This window comes from Penicillium maclennaniae (assembly GCF_028827695.1).
Source record: "Penicillium maclennaniae strain IBT 15551 chromosome Unknown utg000004l:1.0-3007600.0:1.0-3009580.0, whole genome shotgun sequence".
In the NCBI taxonomy this organism is placed as follows: domain Eukaryota; kingdom Fungi; phylum Ascomycota; class Eurotiomycetes; order Eurotiales; family Aspergillaceae; genus Penicillium; species Penicillium maclennaniae.
Window position 1 is genome coordinate 1,031,439 of NW_026623216.1, and position 22,460 is coordinate 1,053,898.

Sequence of the window (22,460 nt, forward strand, 5' to 3'; positions counted from 1 at the left end):
GATTGAAATTGTAGAGTGTCGCTGCAGTTGAGGTCCCGGAGCTTTGCAGCTGTCTTGAAATGATGGATCAAACTCCCCGATTCGTGTACTGGACGCACGGTCGGTGATGGATCAAGGGCTTGCTGCAGGTGTCGCAATCCGGCAGTTGGGCGATTCGGATGGGACCAACTGCATAGGGCTGCTCGTCATTATAGATCAGTATAGAGATGCACGGATGTTCTGGCGCCCGGGTCAATCTGAAAGGTGTCAAAGAGTCACGGTCAGTTCTATCGTGGATTGAGGTTGAGGGCGGAAATCATGATCTAAAACAGGCCGTCTGCATCTACGCAATCTGTCATGCAGTATCATCTCACTATCTCAGTAATGCCGAGTACGCAGATCTGAAACCAAGGATAGATCATATCATCAATAAGGACAACCCACTGAAGCCGAATCACTTCCGCTGGACCCTTCGTCTCCATTGGACAAAGGAGACAAAGGTCTCGTCAGATCAGTTCGACCTAGCAAAACGGCCGTCCATGCACTCAACCCTTTTAATGCTGAGGATATCTCCGAATCAAGTGCTATCAAATTGTCGATGTGCTCGTCTAAGATCATCTCCATATTCATATTGTTGACAACTTGACAAAGCCAAGGTGCTACAAGGGTTACTACACATGACTGATCTCTCACGCAGCTTATGGACACAAGGACCCGCAGGTGTGGCCTGATCTTCTCGAGATTCTATCTTTGACTCTCATATTTGTGATACCATGTACGACGGACTCTATCTATGTACCTGCCACGCTTCCAATTATCGCACACATTTACCTACGACTTGCGGTGCATAATGCCGGCGGCAGCCTATTCAATGGTAAGGTAAATTCTTTCACAAGTAATTTGAGACAACGAAAGGTTACATACCTGGTGGTTGGGGAAGATCAGCGTATCCGCAATGACGACGTTCTCCCGTCGCCCGGCTGCGAAGACAACAAACTCGGCAATATCCTCACCCGTCAAAGGCTCAACACCCCTAAGAAAATGATTAGATTGGGCTCAAAAAGGGACATGGATCTGATCAACTCCACTTACTTGTACACGGCATCAGCCTTGGACTTGTCGCCGTAGAATCGGACAACAGAGAACTCCTGCACACATGTTAGCTTATGTGTTGTAATGTACAAAGGGAACGTATACGTACAGTCTCAACCTGACCGGGGTCAATCTCAATAATACGAATGCGGGTAGCAATGAGCTCCTTGCGAATCGACTCAGTGAAGGAGCGGACAGCCGCCTTGGTAGCGCAATAAATACCACCGCCGGGATAAGGATCACGCCCGGCGATGCTACCAATGTTGATAATATCACCGCGGCCGCCTTCCGGGCGCTTTTTGAAGATAGGCAGAACGGCTTGAGTCATGTGGATAAGGCCAGTTACGTTTGTGTTGAACATGATGTTCATATCTTCGGTGGCGATGTCACCAGCATGAGCAACACCCTTTACAAGACCGCTGTGTAGCCATTATTAGCATTCATTTATCTCTTTGTCCGGTGTCCGTCTTCTTTGATGTGATTGATGACTCACGCATTGTTCACAAGGACGTCAATCTCCTTGAACTCCTCCGGCAGAGAGGGAACAAAGTTTTTGATCTCCTCCGGTTTGCTCACATCCAATTTGACCGGTAGCACCTTGACACCATCGCCAACTTCAGCCTTGATCTCAGCAGCAAGCTGGTTCAAGGCGTCGATACGGCGCGCGGTCACAATAAGCTTCAGGTTCTTAGGCGAGGTACGCGCGAACTCAAGAGCAGTGGCCTTTCCAATACCGGAAGAAGCACCGGTCACAACAATAGTCTTGCCCTCGAGGCGCTTTGCCATTGCGGAGGCCATAGTGCGACGGATATTGGTGGACTGAACAGCTAGAGAGAAAGGGCTGGGCTTTGTAGAGAGCAAAGCGTTCGATTGGGATGCGGAGAGTCGGTGGAGGAGCTGAATTGATTTACCACAGGCTCTGATATGGTTCATTAAGGGTGCTCGTATCTCTCGGTCGAATTGCAAAGAAAATCACAAAACGGCCTCATGGCGTGCGGGGATCGCGTTGGCGTCATGTCGGGTTATGTAATCGGCTTTTAATTGCGGCGCGGGATCGGCCTTCGCGCCGAGTTTCAATTTTCATTGTTCTGGATATTCGGCGATGCACCGGCGAGGTCTGTATCCGATTCATTGCTCGGCCGAGAATCTTTAAAATTGTGTCGGAATGAGAGTATCGATTGATCGTAGAAGACGGGAAGAACAATCAACGGTACTTTGATTCGGCATTGGATGAACATTTCGTTTTCTATGCGCATCTGAACTATAAGCAAGTTTTGGCCCTCTTTTGTGCGAAAAGTCGAGGGTTCATTTGCAACACTTTACCTTGCGATATGCAGCAATTCATTGTTTTAACTCGCTTTTATCACACAAACACTCCCAAAGACTTCTCTCTCCCAACATGTTCCAACGCAAGATGTATTCAGTCTCGAGATTTAGAGAAATTCAGGAGTTTATTTGCCATTCCCCTCGAGCTTCCCACTTGAGAGAGAAACCCCTATTGTCCTTAAAATTTTGATGTAACTCATCGAGAGCTAACAATAGGTATGTTTGGCACGTTGAGATATAATATAAAAAAGATATCAGTTCAACAGCAAGTATACCTCAACTTCTCTTGACACGCTTGTCCACTCTATCATCTACTACCCAACATCACAACTTGCAGTAAAGAGGTCTCAAATAACCACCTGCGAGGCGAAGACTTTCACTGGGCTGCAGATGCGAATCAGACCTACGACATGCATCCAAATACATTGACCCTGATTTTGTGAATCTAACTCATACTGACAGGGACTTCTTGAGCCTCCGTGGCTCACAGCTCGGCTACGCAGCAAAAGGACACGCTGACATCTCTTCATTCGCAGATGATGGCTCGGCAGAAATCGAGAATATCTTTATCTTGACCAAGACACTGGTAACTTTTCTCATTTTTTGATGTCTAACCTGGCAGCCGCGAACGGATCGACTCTCGAGCTTATCCCGACTGCACCAGAATGGGTTGAGACTCGTCGAGAGATCTTTACAGCTCGTTGCAACTCCCGGCCACCACAAAGAGGCCACCATCCTAAGTGCCCATCTCCACTAAGCCAAGTATGGCTTGCTTCAGTGGTGAAGCCATAGGTGATGCGAGTACTCTTCCCGAGGACTCCCATTATCAGGTAACGCCAATTTTTGGAGAAACAAGCTCGGGTCCCCAGTCTTTCAAGCTGAACCCTATCTACTGACGCACAGCATTCGGACCCAAGTAAAGATCCAAATTGTTATCGCTCCTTTCCATACCCAGCTCCAACTCAGCTCCTCGTCCCAGGTAGACAATTCGAAATGTTCTAAGCAAGTTATCCACTCAGTGATTGAATCTCACTTTCCATGCTCAAAACTGTGGCTCTTGGTTTCTGCATTTATCGATCGCTTTTTAGACCAACTAATTCATCCTTTTCGTTCCAATGCCCCATTTTATGTGGTCATTCCAGGTATAAATCCGATCAGTAGAGAACTATGCATTGTCGTCTGGATTTTCCATTTCAATGTCAATTTCGTTTCTTGCCGGTCAGGGTCAGTATAGGAACTCAACATCATACATGATGCATATCGGAGACAAGCTAGGCCGCTTCGATAAATCGCCACTTATTCTACCCCGCGTGTGCGCGGGGTGTAAATTCCGCTGCCCCGCTTGCGAACCCCTGGTCAACGCAGCTGCATCGCCCTTGTAACTTCACCGTGATATCCATAAATATATGAATTAAAAATGACTAACTGTATTCAATACTCTTTCAGCCAGATACTATTCCTGACGGGTGTTGATCCGAACCCCATGTTATAGCGATATCCCGAGGGACAATGAATGTGGGGTCAAGCGCCACCTCGGGGAGGAGATTCATTCAAAAGAGGGATGTTGATCATTAAAATATCCCCATTCAAGCTTGTGCCCAGTTTATCTCGGTCAGTCTTACCGGCAAAATGACACACCTCCTCCTTGAGCCTTCTCTTCTCGACAGTTTGGCTGGGAAAGTGGCCGTATTGACGGGCGGAGCCACTGGTATCGGCCACTCAACCGTTCAGCAACTGTGCAGTGAGTTCATGCCAGTCAACATGAACCGGCTATGTCCTAATTATGATCAGAGTATGGTGCAAAGGTAATATTCGGCGACATCCTCGAGGAGCCGTCGCGACAACTGGAATCCGAACTCAGTCCAAATGTCCACTTCGTCAAATGCGACGCCTCGAGCTACTCGGATCAGCTCGGACTATTCAAATCCGCTCACGACAAGTTTGGCAGAGTGGATATTGTAATCGCGAATGCCGGGATCTCGATCACAAAGGACATATTCGACCCCGCTGAGGATATTACGCAGGAGCCTTCCATGAAGGAAATCGATATCAACACCAAAGGTGCTATTTTCAGTGCACGCATCGGTATGCATTACTTGCGACAAGCCGGGGGCGGAGATCTGGTGCTTGTGAGCAGCATTGCCGGGTTCAAGGAATGCGGGGGGGCTGGTCACCTACACGGCCAGCAAGCATGGCGTGATTGGGGTGATGCGGGGCCTTCATTTGACCGCGACCCCGCAGAATATCAGGGTGAATGTCATTTGTCCCTGGATGACAAGTAAGTTCCTCATTGTCTATTGTCTGTCCAATTTTAATGATTGCTTAGGAACACGGATGGTTCTCGGGATTGAAAAGGGTTGGTATGAGCGGGGCTTACCGGTCAATGAGCCCGAAGATGTCGGTAGAGCCATTTTAATCTGTGCTACTGCTAACCGGGGCACGGATGGACTGACTCATCAGGGCGCTCGTCTTCCATTCGCCGGTAAGATTGTGTATGTATCGGGTGGGGAGAGTTACGAAATCGAAGATGGCATCCAGAAGTTAGAACCAAATTGGTTGGGAAAGGAAAATAGCCAAATCCTTGAAAAGGGACAAGAATATCTTGCGTCGGACAGCACAAGCTGGGATGAGTCAAAGCTATCTTGATAATGGGTTCTATCACGAAGCATCTTTAGTACATTTTGCATGAATTCATTCTCATGAAACCAAATGAACAGAGACAGCCTCACTATACTTGACTTTTTGTCCACATAGATTCACTTCCAATCGATGAGGTAGGCGATACCTCAGTGTGGAATTTGTTTCCGTCGAATTTTGTGCCGGTCTGGTAGAACATGTTCTCTGAGATCGGGCATTACTTGAGCAGATATCATAGTCTGCGGAACACTTTGAGCAGTGGAGATACTGCACACTCGCAAGTTTGTAGATGGTCGAACACCCTGTCAAGGCCACTCAGCGAAGTTTAGATGAACCTCTGCTTGTCTTTCACTGCTGAGAAAATAAATTTAAAGAAAAGAAGGGGAAGAGATGAAGAGAAGAGAAAGAAGAGAGAGATATCAAATTGCCAAAATGAATTACTTGGACCTTAGAGGTAGAGACCTATTGCTGAGTTCTAAGATAAGTCAATTCGACTCCAAGCAAAGCCTGACCTACGTATGCGGAGCTTTTCACGAAAGGCCCAGTGCACGTAAAGTCTACACAAGACATATGTCTGTGAATAACAAGACCCTTTCTATTGTAAATACTCCGCCTGTAGATGTATCGTCCAAAATTTGCCAGCTTAACTCCCAAGTAACGTCATCGAGACCTGATACTGTTTCTTTCAAATTCGGCTTCCTCTGGGCGCGGCTTTTTCCCAGGGCCAAGTCACAGTTGGCTTGCCAAATCACTGTGAATGGGAAGATGTTTCGAGAGGCAGGTATATTTGAACGCCGCTGACATCAGCGTTCAACTATTACAAGGTTCCTTACTTGGCGGCGTCGAAAGAGCGAGGCAGTGCTAGGCAAGTTTATGCAATCGAGCGCGACGGGGGATTTTCTAATGACTGAATGAGACTGCTATTCAATATCATGCAAGATACACTATTTCAGCTAATTCTATTCCCCAACAGGTAAATCCCTATGAAGATGAGGACCATTTTCTGATCTGGGCATAGTGTGCTTGCTGATCCCGGTGTGGGGCTAAGTGTCCAGCAAGACCCTTAACAGCGCCAGGAACAAGTTGGGACTAGCAGCGTGCCCTGACAATGATATACAAATATGCCTTCCCTCCTGAGATAGAGCCCATAAATGGCCCTTGAAGCCCCTTAAGCCGAGTATTGTTCTAAGCATCCCAATCATCCCATCTCTCTAAGTTATACCACCTCGTAACTTCCAATCACAATGGGCTCCATTGCTTTCATCACTTATGTGGCTACAGCTTTAATGAGCGGGTTTACCGCGGCACAGCCAACCCGTGCGATCGATTCGGATTTTGCCGACCCCTGTGTCATTCGGGTTGACGGTGGCTACTACGCTTTTGCTACTGCTGGCAACGGAGTGAATGTCCAAGTTGCATCATCCGCAGACTTCTTAACATGGGATCTTCTTTCCGATACAGATGCCATGCCTGGTCCATTTCCCTCCTGGGTAGCTAGCTCCCAAGCAATCTGGGCCCCCGATGTTAACCAAAGAGTAAGGACGCCAAGAATGTTTCACAATGTAAAGACTAATCGGTTTCAGGATGACGGAACTTTCGTCATGTATTTCTCTGCCGCTTCAAGTCAGGATAGTAGCAAGCATTGTGTCGGGGCTGCTACCTCCTCGAGCATTACCGGTCCTTATACCCCGGAGAATGATCCATTCGCTTGCCCTCTCGACCAGGGAGGCGCAATTGATGCTGATGGGTACAAAGATGGAGACACCTACTACGTCGTCTATAAAATTGATGGAAATAGCCTCAATGGCGATGGCACTACTCATGCCACGCCCATTATGCTCCAGGCTCTTGAATCCGATGCCGTGACTCCAATCGGTGATGCCACGCAACTCCTTGACCGCGACGACAATGACGGTCCCTTGATCGAGGCTCCTAGCCTTGCAAATATTGGGGGCACATATTACCTTAGCTTCTCTTCCAATATGTACAACACGCTCAACTACGATGTGAGTTACGCCACCGCGGCTGCAATCACCGGACCCTATACAAAGGCTCAGGCCCCAGGCGCTCCTCTTCTCGTCTCGGGTGATGCAAGTGATGCTGGCGATCTGGGTGGACCTGGTGGCGCTGACTTCAATGCCGATGGTTCGAAGATTGTGTTCCATGCCTTTGAGAACGGTCAGAACCTGGACAAGGGGCGTGCGATGTATGTCGCCGACATTGGCGCTTCGAACAACGTACTTAGCGTGCTCTGATTATATACCAGCAGGCTTGATAGCTGTAATCACAATTTTTTCATCTAAAATAGAATGATGTTCCCAGTCACTGTAGACTCAAGCAAGGAAAAATAAAAAGAATGAACAGTTTTGACGCCTTGAATATCAGGCATATGGAGGAAACATCCACCGATCGCATTTTAAACTCCGAATCCAACCAGACAAAAGAATCGAAAGACCATTTCCACGATGGCATCAACACGAGATGCACTGGAATTTCCAGAGTCGGATAGATCATTCTTAAGAACCTCAGCTCCCGCCAAAAGATGGCTCAACCCCACGTCCAAATATGCCATTCACGACTCTCACATTCGCAACATCCTTGATTCATCGCTTGCTCTATCACCAGGCGCACGTACAGTCCTCTCGGGACCTCAGTCCAAAGCCATGACGCACTACCTGCGCTCCCGCCATGATGGCATCCTCATCGGGGTTGGAACCGCCGTGGCGGACGATCCTGGCCTTAATTGCCGCATCGCGGGGGTGGGAGGGTACGGCGGTGGGGGTCTAGAGGGTCAGCCGCGGCCGATTGTAATTGATCCCTCTGCTCGGTGGGATTTCTCGAATGATAGTAAGCTATTTCAGCTTTGTACTCAAGGGCGTGGTCGGGCGCCTTGGGTCGTGACTACACTCCCAGAGCCACCGGCAGAAAAGAAGGCTTTGCTGGAGAAATATGGGGGGATGTTCATCATATTGGACAAGATCGATTGGAGTGATTTGCTTGCTACGCTTCATTTAAATGGTCTTCGGAGCGTTATGATTGAGGGGGGTGCACAGGTTATCAACTCTCTGCTTGAGCCATCGAACATGTCCCTGATCGATCGAGTCATTATCACGATTGCCCCTACATGGTTGGGCCAGGGCGGAGTGGTTGTTTCCCCTGCTCGACGCTTCGATGGTGAAGGCAAAGCGATCTCTGCGGCGAGATTGACCAATGTCAAATGGTATCCATTCGGGGAAGATGTGGTTCTTTGTGGTCAGATTCGAGAATAAGAAGGATCAGCCACCACAGCAATCACTTGACGGCAGTTTCTCGGCCATGATTTCTTAGTGAGTGAAGCCAATGTTTCAGATTAGTGGATTTCTGAAGCCTTACAATTGAACACCGTGTAGATAATGTCTGGAGATGGATACCTGTGAATAGCTCGGCCAGAGTGTCAGGTGGTCTTGAACGTGTCTCAATTAGAAACTCGTGGTTACATGCCTAGATACCTTTCAAGAGTAACGGAATAGCTGGAATGATCTTCAGATAATGGTCAAGGTGTTTTCTGATAAGTATATCGGGAATATCATCTCTCTAAGCCCCACGGTCTGAATCAAGCCGCAGCACTATATATAATTGCACGAAAACCAGGCTAAGTGCTCATTCGAGCATTCAAATGGTCCTGTGAATAGTACTCAGGGAACAATAATGAAAGCCTGAATAGTGATTGAACCAAAGACTATCTTCTCTGTCTTATGGAAGTAAGGCCGGGTATAATCTGCACACCCGTCTCGACACATTAGAAGTGCTAGGGGGGCTTAGGAGAAAAATCCGAATTTCTTTTCCGGTCTTCAGGAAGACTATATAATCAAAAGTGGCTCATTCTTCCATCAACCACCCAAGTGGCCGAGCAGTAACTCAGTCATCTCATCTTCCTTGGTCTAGTGGTCATGATTTCCGCTTGTCATTAACACCGATAAGCGCGGGAGACTGGGGTTCGATTCCCCGAGGGAGAGTTTCTTTTTTTGTTTTTGCATTTTTAATCTAGATATACCACGACCAGGATCTCCATTTTTTTTTTTGGCCTATCAGATTTATATTGTTGTAAAGCATTGATCTGCCTCTGATTCTTTGAGTGCTCCTTTCTTGCATAAGGTTGGGGAAATTGCCTTTTAGAATTACCACTTAACAGGGAATGTGGGTCTTGCGGCGAAAAAGATCTGGATTATATAACACAATCCCGCTCCAGTCTTCAACAAGGCCGGCTGGCCCAATGGCAAGGCGCTTGACTACGAATCAAGAGATTGCAGGTTCGACCCCTGCGTCGGTCAAATTTTTGGTGTTTTTGGATTCAATCTACGGTCCTTTTTTTCCCCATTGGCCTGTCTATGTATAAGTTTTTTCTTCGTGGTGCTCAGAGGGGTTTTATCAATATGAGGTTAGGCCTTGCATTCAATCTTCTCTTACTTTGATTCGGCCAATTGTCAATCTTCCTTTTAAGTGTATTGCGGGTCAGGGCAGCTGATAGAGGAGCTAGAGTCAGATGCATGATGACATTGATTTAAAAATTGATCATCTAGTATTCATTGACATGCACGTCCTTGTACGTCTTCAAGATCTGAGGCAAGATCTTCCCAAATGGCACAAGAAAATATTTACTTCATATCCTCACTTTGAAACTAAACGCTTTCGACAGACGGCGACTACCTTTTCCCACACAACCTGGTGACATCACTATATTGAAACACGAGGATAAAAAGGCGGCACAGGCCGAAAGCAAAGAAAATTCCCATGATGAGATGGTCACCTCAAGAACAAGGAAGCAGGGTAAGCTGCACGGGGGCCATGGCCTCATTTTTTGCTGGACTAGTCAACAGTCACTCGATTATTCTGGTATGACGAGTACCGATTTGTTTGTTCTCAGCAGGCATTCTGCATACAGGCCCATTGCAACGTGACCAAACGCTCATTAGCAGTATCTATCAGCCTTCTTATTTGGAAGAAATAGTACAAGTCATAGAAATACCAGACAAGATGCCGGAGAAAGAATAGGAAAGCAAGGGGGCTATAGCAAATCATCACTTCATCAAAAGACTGACAGCCCAGGGAACGCTCAGACCACGTAAATCTCCATAGTGCTGTCCGACACCCAAGAACACAATAGGAATGCCCGTGGCGTGGACCATGCTAACCAGTGTGCCAACCATGTCGCCCACTGTATCGCACTTGCTAATAATAAAGCCGTCCAAGTTCCGACCAGCTCCGAACGCCTGGTTGAAGTTACGTGCCTGCATGACACTGTCTGTTCCTACCAAAGCCTCACCAACCATAAAGATCTTATCGGGATTAGCGAACTTGGCGAACTTTTCGAGGGAAGACATGAGGCGCTGGTCATTGTGACGACGACCGGCAGTGTCGATCAAGACCACGTCGAATTTGTTGGCAGCGGCGTATTCAACTGCATCCTTGGCCACGTTGGCAGCGTCTTTGCCATAGCCCTTTTCGTAGAGCTCAATATCGCCAGCACCATCACGGTTACTGAGCTCCTTCAGGTTGCGTGCGTGGACACGAAGTTGCTCCACGGCGCCAGAACGGAAGGTATCACAAGCCGCAATGAGGACCTTGTACTTGTTCTGTAGGAGAAAGAAGCAGATCTTGCTCAAATTGGTAGACTTGCCGACACCGTTGACACCCACGATGGACATAACGTAGGGACGAGGGGCGTGCTGCTTGGTCGTCGGAGCAGTCACAGCGTTGATTTCACGCAATAGATCCAAGGAGGAGGTGGGGGTCAAAATCTTTCGTAGAGATGCCTCCATGGCAATGTGCAGAGCAGCGTCGACACTCTGGAAATTGGCGGTCTTCTTTCCGACCAGCTCACGCTCAACACCCTCGCAAAGACGGACAGCAGCCTCGCGGGCGACATTCTTTTTCAACAGATGCTCCTCCATCGCCTTGAGGGGCTTCTGGAGGTCGGCCTCAGTCAACGTCTTGCCGCCGACAATGTTGCGGAAGAAGCCACCAACGGCATTGAAACCAGAGCCGACAATACCCGAAGAAGAATTACCCTTGCTCTTCTCAGCATCGGCGTTATCCAGGATACTGTGCACTTCATCGCCAAGCTCTTTCAGAACAAACTGGCCCTTGCCAGTTCGGCGACCCCAGTCATCCTGGGAGATGGCTTCAACAGCAGGAGCGGCGATTTCAGTCTCACCTGCAGGAGCAGAGTAGTCCAAGATCTCACCGTCATCTTCATCTGCATACCCATCTGCGTCCCATTTACGGCCCTTCTTCGCAGAGCCTTTGGGAGTCTTGCCTTTACGCGGAGTTTCATCGCCAGAGGAAGCATTGGCACTTGCATTTTGGAGTTTCTTCGCACGGCGAGAGAGTCGACCTCCAGGGCCAGCCTTTCCAGTGAGGATATGACCGGCAGGGGTCGAAGATCTAGAGAAATCAGGAGTTGCTGGTGGTGTGCCCTCGTCAGAGGTCGCCCCGGTCAGCGCAGCTTGAGGCTGCGCTCTCATGAGGCCAGGAACGGGGGGTGGCGGCGGGCCGCCATTGTCCGACGAGACAAACGGGTCTTTCTTTTCGGTCTCCGCAGGATATGTCTCTGCAACGCTGCCGGTATTGTCCTCCAGCTCGCGCACCTGCTGCTCGAAGTACGGGTCGAATTTGTACGCAGTAATTCTCGCGCGGTTCCCCTTAAGCTGCTCCTTGTAGAGGTCAATAAAGATCGTCGAAATGTTCTCCAGGAGTCTGTCGATCCATCCGAGGTGAAGTAGTGATTGGTAGACAGCCTGTAGAAGAACTATTTAGCTTTGCGACACAGTGACGGGAAAGACGAGAGATGCGACGGGCGGCGAACGTACCACAAAGATCAGATTGAACTCCTTCACCCTCTTCCACTTCAACGTATATTTCTCCTTCTTGAAGACTGGGGAGCCGCCATTTGAGCCGCCTTGAGGCACGACCTTCTCCTCGATAAAAACGTCGTTGATCAGGCTGTTGATGACATGAGACCCCACCGGTGCGTAAGACTTAGACCACAGCACCACACCGGAGGTGGTGAGGATTTCGAAAGCTTCCAGCATGTAGATTTATGTACTGGGATGTTATAGAAGCTTTGAATAGGGGTTTTGCGGGCGAAAAGGGGGACAGAAGAAGGATGGAAAGTTGTGGTGGCGGGTCGGCCAAAAAGCGATGTTCGAGCTCGGAGGCAGAGCGGATCTTCAGCCACGTATAAACACTTCCACTCTACACCTCTCTCAACCCCCGACTACATCTACTCCTACAGTTCAGCTCTTTAGTGATCCCTCTCCCTGTCACTCATCTGTCGTTTAAGGAACATTATGTATCGCGGCTCCTTCGCACCACCTCCCGCGCAGTCGCCGCCTCTTCACCACCCTGTCCCGCAACATGTGTCGACCGTCCCCATGATGCGCTCGCCTCCCCTCCTTCCCAACAGACACCGAATGCCGGATATGGCGGCGGAGGGAATCCATACCAGCCATCGCCCGCCCAGGGAGGGGCCGCGGGTGCTGCTGGCAACTATGGCCCCGGATTCCCCGGGTTCATGACCGATCCTACGGCACAGATGGGTTTCCAGGTTGGAAAGAGTGCGATGGCAGCTGGACAGGAATATATGGAACAGAACGTATGAAGACTCGCATACTGTGCTTTTTCAACGCGTCTCTAACTGGAAAATACAGTTCAATCGCTATGTGTCCATACCCGCCCTGAAGCACTACTTCAACGTCTCGAACTCCTACGTCCTGAACAAAGTCGGTCTCGTCCTCTTTCCATGGCGTCACAAACCCTGGTCGCGCCAACAAGCCAGAATGGCGACCAATGCCACTGGACCGGACGGCCAAATTGTGCAGCAGCAATACTCCTCCATGTTCCTTCCCCCTCGAGACGATCTCAACTCGCCCGATATGTATATCCCCGTCATGGCCGTGGTCACATACATTCTCCTATCGGTATTGCTGGCTGGGTTCCGTGGAGACTTCCACCCAGAGCTCCTAGGCTCGGTCACCACCACATCTATCGCGGTGATCATATTTGAGATCTTGTGCTTGAAGATGGCCATGTACATTCTCAGCATCAACAATGACTCGCAGCTATTGGACCTAGTGGCTTACTCCGGATACAAGTTTGTGGGAATCATTGCTACCTTGGTTACATCCGAGATCCTTACCCCAGGGCGGGGAACTGGAGGCTGGGTTGGCTGGTCGGTCTTTATTTACACCTACCTGGCTAACGCTTTCTTCCTGGTGAGGAATCAGTTCTTTGCTTGGGTTGATATTTCACTAACATCTTTCACTTAGCTCCGATCCCTGAAGTATGTCTTGCTCCCCGACTCGGCCGACTCATCCATGCGCGCAGGTGCCATGCACACTGTGGCTCGCGGCCAGCGCAACCGCCGCACTCAGTTCCTCTTTGTCTACTCGTACATTATCCAATTTGTGTTTATGTGGGTGCTCAGTCGCGAGGGTCCGTCCGCATTGGCTGCAAACGTAAGCTCATGATGGAGTCATAAAATTGAACAACGAGATGCATGATGGAATAGATCGAGTTGATGGAAGAAATGGCATGTGTGGTTGGGAGCGCGACCCATCGCATTGCTCAAGGTCTTGGATCCAAGAGCCAGACCTTAACAGTCACGATATAGCACGACTTATTGTAATCAGAATATCACATTTTCAATCGCCCTTTCCAGACGTTTTGGTCAGAATTGGAAGATAATTGATACCCAGACTGAATATGTATTGAATTGAAAGTACCATGATTATGCACGAAGTTCTCATCAGCATGACTAGGTGGCTCATGGCGAATCTAAAGACCATGAACAAGCTCGGCTGGCCGTAAAGATCCCGATGCAAAAGACGATCAAAATCGATACCGCAGCTGAGCTAAACTCAATTGCCAGCCACACACTCACTACGTAATGTGTTCGTAGCTGAGCGACCTTGACAAAACCTATCTATTCAATCGGCGTGGCAGAATTTACAGAAGAAATCAAAGAAATGAGTATTATTTTGCATTAATATTGATGTAGCTAGGTGTCAGGAGACAAGTCCGTGAGAATATGAAAACCCCTGTTCAATGTTAGAAAATGATTCCAACAAGAGCATCATGAAACAATGTGCGATGTGTGATGGTTCTCAGAGATCTTGGTAGAAGAGAAATTTCAGCTGCCCGAAGGCATCAATTACTATCTAGGCGTGATAAAGTTTTGTAATCATCGGACCGGGAGGAGGATGCAGTGGGCAAAAGCATGGTAAGATAGAAAAAGATAAAAGAACGTACCATTTGAGGCGTGAGACCGGACAAGCAAAACTTGTTCCGGCCTAGAGGTATCTTGCGCTGCGACAAGGCCTAAAAAATCTTCGGGCAGTCAGCAAAAGGTTCGAGCTGGTGCAATCATAACAAGTGGTGGGTTGCGTCTCATTTTCAGAATATGTAAGAAATTGAATATCATCCAGCAGCGCTGTATCGAGACCCCGGCGAGGGCCTCACAGACACTGGGTCAATCGCAAATTACGGCATCATGTGAGAGGAGAAGAGGGTGACAGGGAGTTGCACGTACCATGAGGCAGCTCACAATGGAGTAGACTCAAGAAGCTGGTAAGTTAGTGAAGAGCAACATTAAGCTCATGGCAAAGACTGTGGCAAAACCAGTGATGACAGTGAAGCTAAGAACGAAAAAAAAAAAGTGAAGAAAAGCAGGAGATCGGAAGAAAGAGAGTCCGAGTCCGCGAAGGTATGACATAAGCCAACCCTAGACCCGCAGCTGAGTGGCCCGCTAAGCGAGAACTGTGTGGGCACATCCCGAAATTCGACAGCGCAGACTTGGACAATCCGACTCTTTCGACAACAACCCTCCCGACTTATCTCCCACCCCCGGTTGTCGACCGTGAGTGCATTCGCTCCTGAACCGCTGCATCTGAACAAGCGCTGAGATCTATTGTCTACAGAATTTCGCCATGGCCGATATCGATGTCAAGCTCGCTTCGTGGAAGCTGGTCGAGGTTGGCCGCCTCGTCCTGATCCGCCGCGGCCCCTTCGCTGGCAAGCTCGCCGCCATTGTTGAGATTGTCGACCACCGCCGTGTACGTTGAAAACCGCACTCCTCGATCTGCCCGGAAGATCAAGAAGCTCCGTACTCGGAAATCGAGAAATTTGGAGAACATGTGTATTGACTCGCGATTGCCTGCAGGTCCTGGTCGACGGTCCCTCTGGTGAGGAGCAGAAGACCGTGCCCCGTCACGTTCTTCCCTCGCCCACGCTACCCTCACTCCCTTCACCATTCCCGCTCTTCCCCGTGCTGCCGGTACCGGCCCCGTCAAGAAGCTCTGGGCCAAGAACGAGATCGATGGCAAGTGGGCCAAGTCCACCTTCGCCCAGAAGACTGAGAAGGCCGACCGCCGCAAGAACCTGAGCGACTTCGAGCGCTTCAAGGTCCTGCGTCTTCGCAAGCAGGTACGTGATGGATGCGGATTGGGGGTATCGAGTGCGCCGTGTGCGCCACTCGCTCCGACTGATCCCCCTTGGAAATTCTATAAGGCAACATTCTGACAATAATCTAGGCCCGCTACGAGGTTCAGAAGTCTTTCGCCAAGGTCCGCGCTACCGCTGCTAAGTCATAAATGATTACGAGGGTTCGGTGCATCGGATGAAGGAGGTGTCCTGGGACGGGTTTCCAAAGCTGGCATTTCCCCCAGCAAAAGCGCTGTATGCATTATTGATACTACAGCAAAAATGATTCAAAATCCTTGATATCCCGGCAAGGGCTTGTATCATCGTTTCTCTTATGCGTCTTAGGCCGAGTCTGTCTATTTTATAGAACTGGGAAGTTCCGTTTCCTTGACTAAGGAAAAGCGAATTGAGTAGACAATGATCAAAGCCTTGAATTTCCAACAATATCTCTGAAAAATCAATGTAAATGAATTACTGTAGATGAGACTGTCACCGTCATGGGCAGTACTCCAAATGTTAGATGGCCTTAGGTATAGGGCAATGTGGGAGTCCGGGGTGGGCGCAACCGCTCGCTAACGATTTTCGGGATTGGCCAGCGCACAGCTGTTGAACCTTTGACTCTACGACCATCAAAATCCCCCTGCTACCACCACAGCTCGATATCTGAATTCCAGGTGCGTTCCATTGCTCGAATACCCATCTTCTGCCATTTCTACCCTCCAGAATCGCTGTTTCCCGAGGTTTGTGCGATTCGTGGGCGGTAAGGTGGTTCTCCCACTATACGCCCGCCCTCCCACCTCCCACCCACCAAGCTTCCGAACCTGCGCAACCTTCACCACGCGATCACTAATCCTGAACTTCCGAATCCTTTAGATTCGCCCACATATTCACAATGGCCGATCCCCGTGTTGAAGAGCTTCCCGATGAGGAGGTCCCCCAGAACGTTGAGGAGGTCAGCGACTCCGAGTCCGAGGCCGGTGATGCCAGCATTCCCGCCGGCGCCGCCGTCACCATCCACTCTCGCAACGAGAAGAAGGCTCGCAAGGCCATTGCCAAGCTCGGCCTGAAGCATGTCCCCGGCATCACCCGTGTCACCCTCCGCCGCCCCAAGAACGTACGTCAAGCTCCGACTGTGGAATGAGATCATAGACCAGCGCATTGCAAAATCGATGTACTGGTGGAGATTCCGTCTCAATTCCATGCTTCGCCTCGTCAAAATCTCGAGCCAAGCTGATCTCGATGTATAGATCCTCTTCGTCGTCAACCAGCCCGATGTCTACAAGTCCCCCAACAGCAACACCTGGATGTATGTGCTGACCCACTAACCGGATATCAACTTTCATTGCCTTGCTGACTGTGTAATCTAGCATCTTCGGTGAGGCCAAGATTGAGGACCTGAACGCCCAGGCCCAGGCTTCCGCCGCCCAGCAGCTCGCTGCCGCTGAGGCTGCCGGTGACCACGCTGGCCACGACCACGCCGGTCACGACCACTCCGACCTTGGCGAGGCTGTTGAGCCCAAGAAGGATGAGGAGGAGGACGATGGTGAGGAGGTTGACGAGAGTGGCCTTGAGGCCAAGGACATTGACCTGGTCGTTGCCCAGGCCAACGTTTCCCGCAAGAAGGCCGTCAAGGCACTGCGGGAGAACGATAACGATATCGTCAACTCCATCATGGCTCTCAGCATATAATAAGCTAGCCGAGACACGGTTCTCTGAGCGACTTGGGTTTTGCAAATGATGGCGATCCGTCATGGCGCCCACGAGTGTATACAATTCAAATCAAAAAGAATTGCCCAACTCAATTTCTCCGTAAATCTAAATTAATGCTCCAAAAGGAACTTTGTAGTACCTGGTAAATATTGAATTGGGCTGATGTTATAGTGAGCCGGTGCTCGGATCCCGGATGGTCACGTGTTTCCCGCATCCAAACCTTTCCGAGTCAAACTCGCCTGTCCGGCACCTCCCTGCACATCGACCTCCCCCCTCTTTCTCTCCACCTCCACAACCCATCTTTCCTCCCGACACAATGGCAGCTGTAGGTGTTCCCGTACCGATCGTCCCACGCAACAAAAGCTCCCGGAAGCAATGACCAGACCCGCTAACGCAGCCTCCCCAACAGCGCAGCGCCGCTCTCAAGATCGACTGGGCCAAGGTTTCGACCTCGCTCGGCCTCCGCGGCCAGACCGCCGCTTCTCTTCAGTCTTTCAAGAAGCGCAACGATGACGCCCGCCGCAAGGTCCAGGTCTTGTCCGAGCAGCCCCAGACCGTTGACTTCTCCCACTACCGCGGTATCCTGAAGAACCAGGCCATCGTCGACGAGATCGAGAACCACTTCAAGACCTTCAAGCCCGCTTCCTACGACGTTTCCCGCCAGCTCAAGGCCATTGACGCCTTCGAGGCCCAGGCTGTCCAGAACGCCGAGGCCACCAAGGGCAAGGTTGAGGCTGAGCTCGCCAACTTGCAGAAGACCCTGGAGAACATCGAGACTGCCCGTCCCTTCGAGGATCTCACTGTCGTACGTATTGAATGCTGGACGAAACCCTTTGGACCAAATACTGATTCCATTCTGCGTCTAGGACGAGGTTGCCTCTGCCCAGCCCGAGATCGACGAGAAGACCGCTTCCCTCGTTTCCAAGGGCAAGTGGATGCCCCCGGGCTACAAGGTATGCATACAACTATCCCCCGGTATTCTATCGCGTACTTATGCAGTTCGCAGGAGCGTTTCGGCGATCTTTCCGCCGTCTAAACTTTGGGCCCGGTTCAAATTCCTTTTGTTATCCCCCAACGCATCACACTGCAAGATGTATTTGTTCGATGTCAAGCGTATGGCGCTTTCGCCAGGATCGTCTCCGACGCCTTCCTTCATGGTGTGGTGGGGCGGTTGGGATGTGTATAGAAACAATTCAATTTGGTTTCTGCGTTCGCATTGATCGTATTTCTACCTCAGTCAATCAGTGCACTCGCCTCTTGTGGACTGCAACAATTGAAAGCAATAGCGCCCGATGTATTTGTCCGGCCAGGTACAACACGTAGACTGCACAAAGCTCCAGGAGGGCTTTGGTGTGGCTTGCTGCAAGCTCTGAGAATAACAAGGAAATACTCGGGAATTGTAGCCGGACCAAATAATTGTGCATAATCCTAGTGGTCGAGCACGATTTGGCTATCCGGATGCACTTGAAGGGGTGAACCCACTGAATGAGCGTAGGTAGGACCGAATGTTGCGAAGAATTACCCTAATAAAGATCATGCCCAATTGCTATATCCTCTTGGTTGAGCGGAACCACGGAGCGCGGTATATATACTGGGAGCGGCAATCCGCCCACCTCGGTGGACAGATCTCACAAGGTCGGTCGGAAATCAAATCCATAACATGTCCAAGCCTCAAAAAAAAGCAAAGCATGCTTCGAATCTCCCCTACCAACTTTTACATTCACCGCTCAATTGCAGAGCGCTGGACATCCCGGGTCCCACGCGATGACCGGGATCCCCATGTCAGCAAACTCGGCGTCGCAGAATATGGAGTTATCTTGAGCTTGAAGGTCACGCAGTGTAAAAATTCGAGAAATGATGAAGGACGATTTCATTCCGGCCGATATAGTATGGGGATCCAGTCCCTGGAGCGGCTGCGGCTTAGGTTTAGCGTTTCTATCAAAGGTTCGTGCCATTTGCCGCTTGACCCACCCTGGGCATCGATCTAGCTAATATAGAAATTAAAACTATCATTACGATTTTATTGGAAATGGATGTGTCGAATCTGAACAAGCCCAAATGCTATCTTGATTTGCACTCGATGCCCTTCCTTATTCAGCGTAAGGAAGTGTCGCATCCACCCATTAGATACTTGGAGCAGTTCGACGAAAATGATATTTGAAGTTTCGGGCCATTTCAGATGGATATGAAGTTATCGGTGAGACTGAGGACGGGAGCTCGGGATGGTACATTTCAACTTTCCTCGTCCTACTTTGGCGCCCTTGCTGAGCTGTATATCACGCAGCTTTGTGGGGCGTGGTCACGATAGGCTTAAATGAGGTCTGTAATGAGAAATTTAAGCTAGTTACTTGGTGAGAAAAGATTTGGAATCTATGGAGGCTCTTGTGCAGCAAGAAATGGCAGATATGGAGGAAAAGGAATTGTGCAGGGAACCTCACGATCAGTAGTTTCAGAGTTTTTAATTTCCAATAAGGTGCAAATAAGCCATCAAAGACAATCTCATCTTCGACTTTGCAATTGATGCGTAGAAATTGCTCGGCATTCAAGTGCATCTGAAATCGATCGAGCCTCCGTGGCCTTCTATAGTTCAGGGCTTGACAAAACAAAGAAAATGCGAACCAAGACCCAGATGATCCTAAAGAATATAAGATCGATCGATCACAGAACCCTTTTTTTTTTTTTGGTTTCTTTCTGGTTGCATTTGAATGTTCGCATCCACCGCTCAATCTGGTATCGATCCATACAAAGACCAGGGTCTCCCAGTCAGCGACACATAGCTGTGGCTCGAGATCTACAAGCCACGACGGCAGATTGGCAAAGACGTGACCTGTAGATCTTCAAATGACTCAGCGCAGATGATGTCGCCACAGACCTCGTCTCAATGCGACCAGGGCGTGTTACAGTCTTTGCCAAGACATAATCTGCTTCGAGATACCCACTTCTCACCTCCAGATGCAGCTCCAATTTCCAGCCCAGCTGCAACTCACCATGACCATTGATTGAGATCTATTCCAGGGTCCCCCAATGCCTTTGAAATGACCGAGCTCCGCCCTACAAAAGCCGTCCACCTCGCTGGCCTCACATCTCCCACATAACACCCCGTGTCTGCGGCGGTCACCACGAGTAACCTCGCTCAAGACACCCCGAGACCGCGTCAAATTCGCCGCATATGGGAGACTCCCACCCGCTGGCCGGCGATCCGTGCTCGCGCCTCGAGAGCCTCCCCGTCGAAATCCTCCAGTTGATCTTCCTGTACAGCCTGGAAATCAACCTTCCCCGAGCCTCCCCATACCTCAGCCGCGCCCTCTCCAACCCACTGCTGTACACATGGTTGATCCGCCTCGTGTTCAGCAGCACTAACCCCGGCTCCCGACAAGGATTCTTCACCCCAGACTTCCTGCCCCCGCCCCTGAGACTTCTGGTCTCTACCCTGGCAACAGCGCCAACATCTGCAAACCACCATCCTCGCCTGCAGATGGTGTACTCTACCACTCCTCCGCCGATGTCAACGCGAATACGTGGATCACGCGATCAAACGCAAATGCTCCGACTTGACCTTCACCCCGGAGGACCGAGCCTGCCTCGACAACCTAGACCCATATTTCTCCAATCTAAGTCAATGTGACCAGGCCCTCGACGGCCGTCGCGGAAAAGGGGACCTCATCATCCCTGCCACCCTCCCGACCTCTCTACCCGGCAAAGTCGCAATCTGGTTCCATTTCGGCGCCGTCCAGATCCGCGAACAAAACGACATCTACTTCGAAGCAGACCTTTTCCGTCTGCCGAGCTCTGTGGTGATCGGACCAGGTCGCATCCCCGATAAAATCTTCCGCGCCCCGTGGTCAGAATCCCAATTCGAGTTTCTGCAACTGCTCGCGGGGGATTTCTTCTGAGATGATGAGTTCTCGCCCGATCGCTCGGCGAATATAACGACGCGATTGATTCGTCGACGGACTATTGAGCCGTTCAAGAGGTTGCTGGGGATGTATTTCCGTGCTGCGAATTGTAGGGTGCCAGTGCGTTGGCCATTACAAGAGAAGCACTATGCACAAGTGAGGCGGTATGGGAGTGGAGCTGGTGATGAATTTGCAAATTTCATTCTCGATCGCCGATGGGATGAAATTCCTTTTGGCGAGAAGGACCAGTTGGTACGGTATGCTGAGGGATGCAGTGGATATAAGGGTTGAATTGCTGAGTACGAAAAAGGATATGGTGGACCTGGCCTTATTTTTTGATTTTTTTGAAGATACAACTGAGCATACTGGAGCATAGCATACTAGAGCATAGCGTGATTATGAATTTAGAAAAAGGTTCGGATTCCATTGCGCCTGGGTATGTAGCAAAGTGTGGGGATGACATGGTCCATGTCATGAGGTGAATCACCCCGCAGAAATAAGAAATACAAATAAGCGAAACCAAGTCGCAAAGCATAACAATCACAAATCATGATTCATAAGCCAGCATGCAGAATGTTTTCGTATCGCTAGACCGCAGACCTAGTGCCTCGACGACGACGATTCCCGCAGTAACCGCATGTCAGGCAGGAGATGAGCACGTCCATGACGGTGACGACACCGCTGATGATAGCGTGCAGAACGGAACCGATGGCGTTCACGATGCCCATCAGGCACGAGCCGATGGCGTGGAAGACGCTTTGGATCTGGGAAATGGTGAGTAATGGTTCACAGTGTCAAGGACGAGCGAGGTGGACATACGCAAGAGACGACGGCACCCATGTTGACTTTGAGTAGTGTGTTTTAAGGTTTAGGCTTTGGAGAAACGGAGCCGTAGCTTGAAGAGGCTGATGTGTGGGTAGAGGTGTCACTGAAAGGGCGCATGTTGAAAGAAGGTGGAAAAGGGTCGTTGGGGAGGGTATTTATGGGATGGCAAGAACAGCCACAACGTTCCTGCGCGCAATGGAAACAAGGCCGACCCAGCTAGGATCGTCGATATTATCACGTAGCTGCGTCTCAAAACGGGTGGAATCTGAGACGATCCTAATTGTGTCACGGCCGGATCCCCTCTGCTTTGTGCTAAATTAGGTGGAATGTTCCAAGTAGGGCTGAGACAGCTCTGACGTATTTGGGTCGATAAGGGCGCAAATGTGGCGGCTTGCCAGGTTTATTCAACAGGTTTGGAAGAATGAAGAAGAGAAAAGGTTCAGATACGATGTCGGGTGCTACATGTGGCTTGACCCCTCCGTCATTGTTCGACCGTGGCCAGGGTTCGAATTCCTTGATTTTCTTGATTTTCTTGAT

General features: G+C 49.9%; 11 protein-coding genes across 11 annotated transcripts; 8 read left to right on the plus strand and 3 right to left on the minus strand.

Annotated features, from left to right (window-relative positions):
* Positions 1-810: 810 nt before the first annotated feature.
* N7477_004570 (SDR family oxidoreductase) lies at positions 811-2,004 on the minus strand (the record flags this gene model as incomplete). The annotated part of the gene is made up of 5 exons (XM_056966233.1): positions 811-843; positions 904-1,012; positions 1,072-1,127; positions 1,181-1,490; positions 1,565-2,004. 5 exons carry the CDS (start codon positions 2,002-2,004, stop codon positions 811-813), a joined length of 948 nt encoding a protein of 315 aa, XP_056823014.1.
* A 2,022-nt stretch (positions 2,005-4,026) lies between these two features.
* On the plus strand, positions 4,027-5,043 carry N7477_004571 (NAD(P)-binding protein; the record flags this gene model as incomplete). Its single annotated transcript, XM_056966234.1, is given in 3 exon segments — positions 4,027-4,138; positions 4,189-4,660; positions 4,677-5,043. 3 exon segments carry the CDS (start codon positions 4,027-4,029, stop codon positions 5,041-5,043), a joined length of 951 nt encoding a protein of 316 aa, XP_056823015.1.
* Positions 5,044-6,278: 1,235 nt separating this feature from the next.
* Positions 6,279-7,289, plus strand: N7477_004572 (glycoside hydrolase family 43 protein; the record flags this gene model as incomplete). The annotated part of the gene is made up of 2 exons (XM_056966235.1): positions 6,279-6,569; positions 6,618-7,289. 2 exons carry the CDS (start codon positions 6,279-6,281, stop codon positions 7,287-7,289), a joined length of 963 nt encoding a protein of 320 aa, XP_056823016.1.
* Positions 7,290-7,499: 210 nt separating this feature from the next.
* N7477_004573 (RibD family protein) lies at positions 7,500-8,303 on the plus strand (the record flags this gene model as incomplete). Its single annotated transcript, XM_056966236.1, has 1 exon — positions 7,500-8,303. One exon carries the CDS (start codon positions 7,500-7,502, stop codon positions 8,301-8,303), a length of 804 nt encoding a protein of 267 aa, XP_056823017.1.
* Positions 8,304-10,091: 1,788 nt separating this feature from the next.
* N7477_004574 (signal recognition particle receptor subunit alpha) lies at positions 10,092-12,104 on the minus strand (the record flags this gene model as incomplete). Its single annotated transcript, XM_056966237.1, has 2 exons — positions 10,092-11,810; positions 11,883-12,104. The coding sequence occupies 2 exons, from the start codon at positions 12,102-12,104 to the stop codon at positions 10,092-10,094; spliced, it is 1,941 nt and encodes a 646-aa protein (XP_056823018.1).
* Positions 12,105-12,362: 258 nt separating this feature from the next.
* N7477_004575 (protein transporter YIF1) lies at positions 12,363-13,541 on the plus strand (the record flags this gene model as incomplete). The annotated part of the gene is made up of 4 exons (XM_056966238.1): positions 12,363-12,419; positions 12,479-12,667; positions 12,723-13,286; positions 13,341-13,541. 4 exons carry the CDS (start codon positions 12,363-12,365, stop codon positions 13,539-13,541), a joined length of 1,011 nt encoding a protein of 336 aa, XP_056823019.1.
* A 749-nt stretch (positions 13,542-14,290) lies between these two features.
* N7477_004576 (60S ribosomal protein eL14) lies at positions 14,291-15,662 on the plus strand (the record flags this gene model as incomplete). Its single annotated transcript, XM_056966239.1, has 6 exons — positions 14,291-14,293; positions 14,864-14,929; positions 14,991-15,125; positions 15,233-15,283; positions 15,367-15,495; positions 15,603-15,662. The coding sequence occupies 6 exons, from the start codon at positions 14,291-14,293 to the stop codon at positions 15,660-15,662; spliced, it is 444 nt and encodes a 147-aa protein (XP_056823020.1).
* Positions 15,663-16,384: 722 nt separating this feature from the next.
* N7477_004577 (nascent polypeptide-associated complex subunit alpha) lies at positions 16,385-17,181 on the plus strand (the record flags this gene model as incomplete). The annotated part of the gene is made up of 3 exons (XM_056966240.1): positions 16,385-16,606; positions 16,740-16,798; positions 16,860-17,181. The coding sequence occupies 3 exons, from the start codon at positions 16,385-16,387 to the stop codon at positions 17,179-17,181; spliced, it is 603 nt and encodes a 200-aa protein (XP_056823021.1).
* Positions 17,182-17,504: 323 nt separating this feature from the next.
* Positions 17,505-18,247, plus strand: N7477_004578 (F1F0 ATP synthase subunit d). Its single transcript, XM_056966241.1, has 4 exons — positions 17,505-17,527; positions 17,612-18,007; positions 18,069-18,155; positions 18,209-18,247. The coding sequence occupies exons 1-4, from the start codon at positions 17,519-17,521 to the stop codon at positions 18,236-18,238; spliced, it is 522 nt and encodes a 173-aa protein (XP_056823022.1). The 5' UTR covers positions 17,505-17,518; the 3' UTR covers positions 18,239-18,247.
* A 2,124-nt stretch (positions 18,248-20,371) lies between these two features.
* Positions 20,372-21,095, plus strand: N7477_004579 (uncharacterized protein; the record flags this gene model as incomplete). The annotated part of the gene is made up of 2 exons (XM_056966242.1): positions 20,372-20,720; positions 20,797-21,095. The coding sequence occupies 2 exons, from the start codon at positions 20,372-20,374 to the stop codon at positions 21,093-21,095; spliced, it is 648 nt and encodes a 215-aa protein (XP_056823023.1).
* Positions 21,096-21,685: 590 nt separating this feature from the next.
* Positions 21,686-21,938, minus strand: N7477_004580 (uncharacterized protein; the record flags this gene model as incomplete). The annotated part of the gene is made up of 2 exons (XM_056966243.1): positions 21,686-21,862; positions 21,918-21,938. 2 exons carry the CDS (start codon positions 21,936-21,938, stop codon positions 21,686-21,688), a joined length of 198 nt encoding a protein of 65 aa, XP_056823024.1.
* Between the last annotated feature and the right edge of the window lie 522 nt (positions 21,939-22,460).

Excerpts from the sequence above, each read along its gene's own strand:
- N7477_004578 (XM_056966241.1), top strand. Across the intron at positions 18,008-18,068 it reads CCTTCGAGGATCTCACTGTC|GACGAGGTTGCCTCTGCCCA; the intron begins GTACGTATTGAA and ends TTCTGCGTCTAG. Across the intron at positions 18,156-18,208 it reads GGATGCCCCCGGGCTACAAG|GAGCGTTTCGGCGATCTTTC; the intron begins GTATGCATACAA and ends TGCAGTTCGCAG.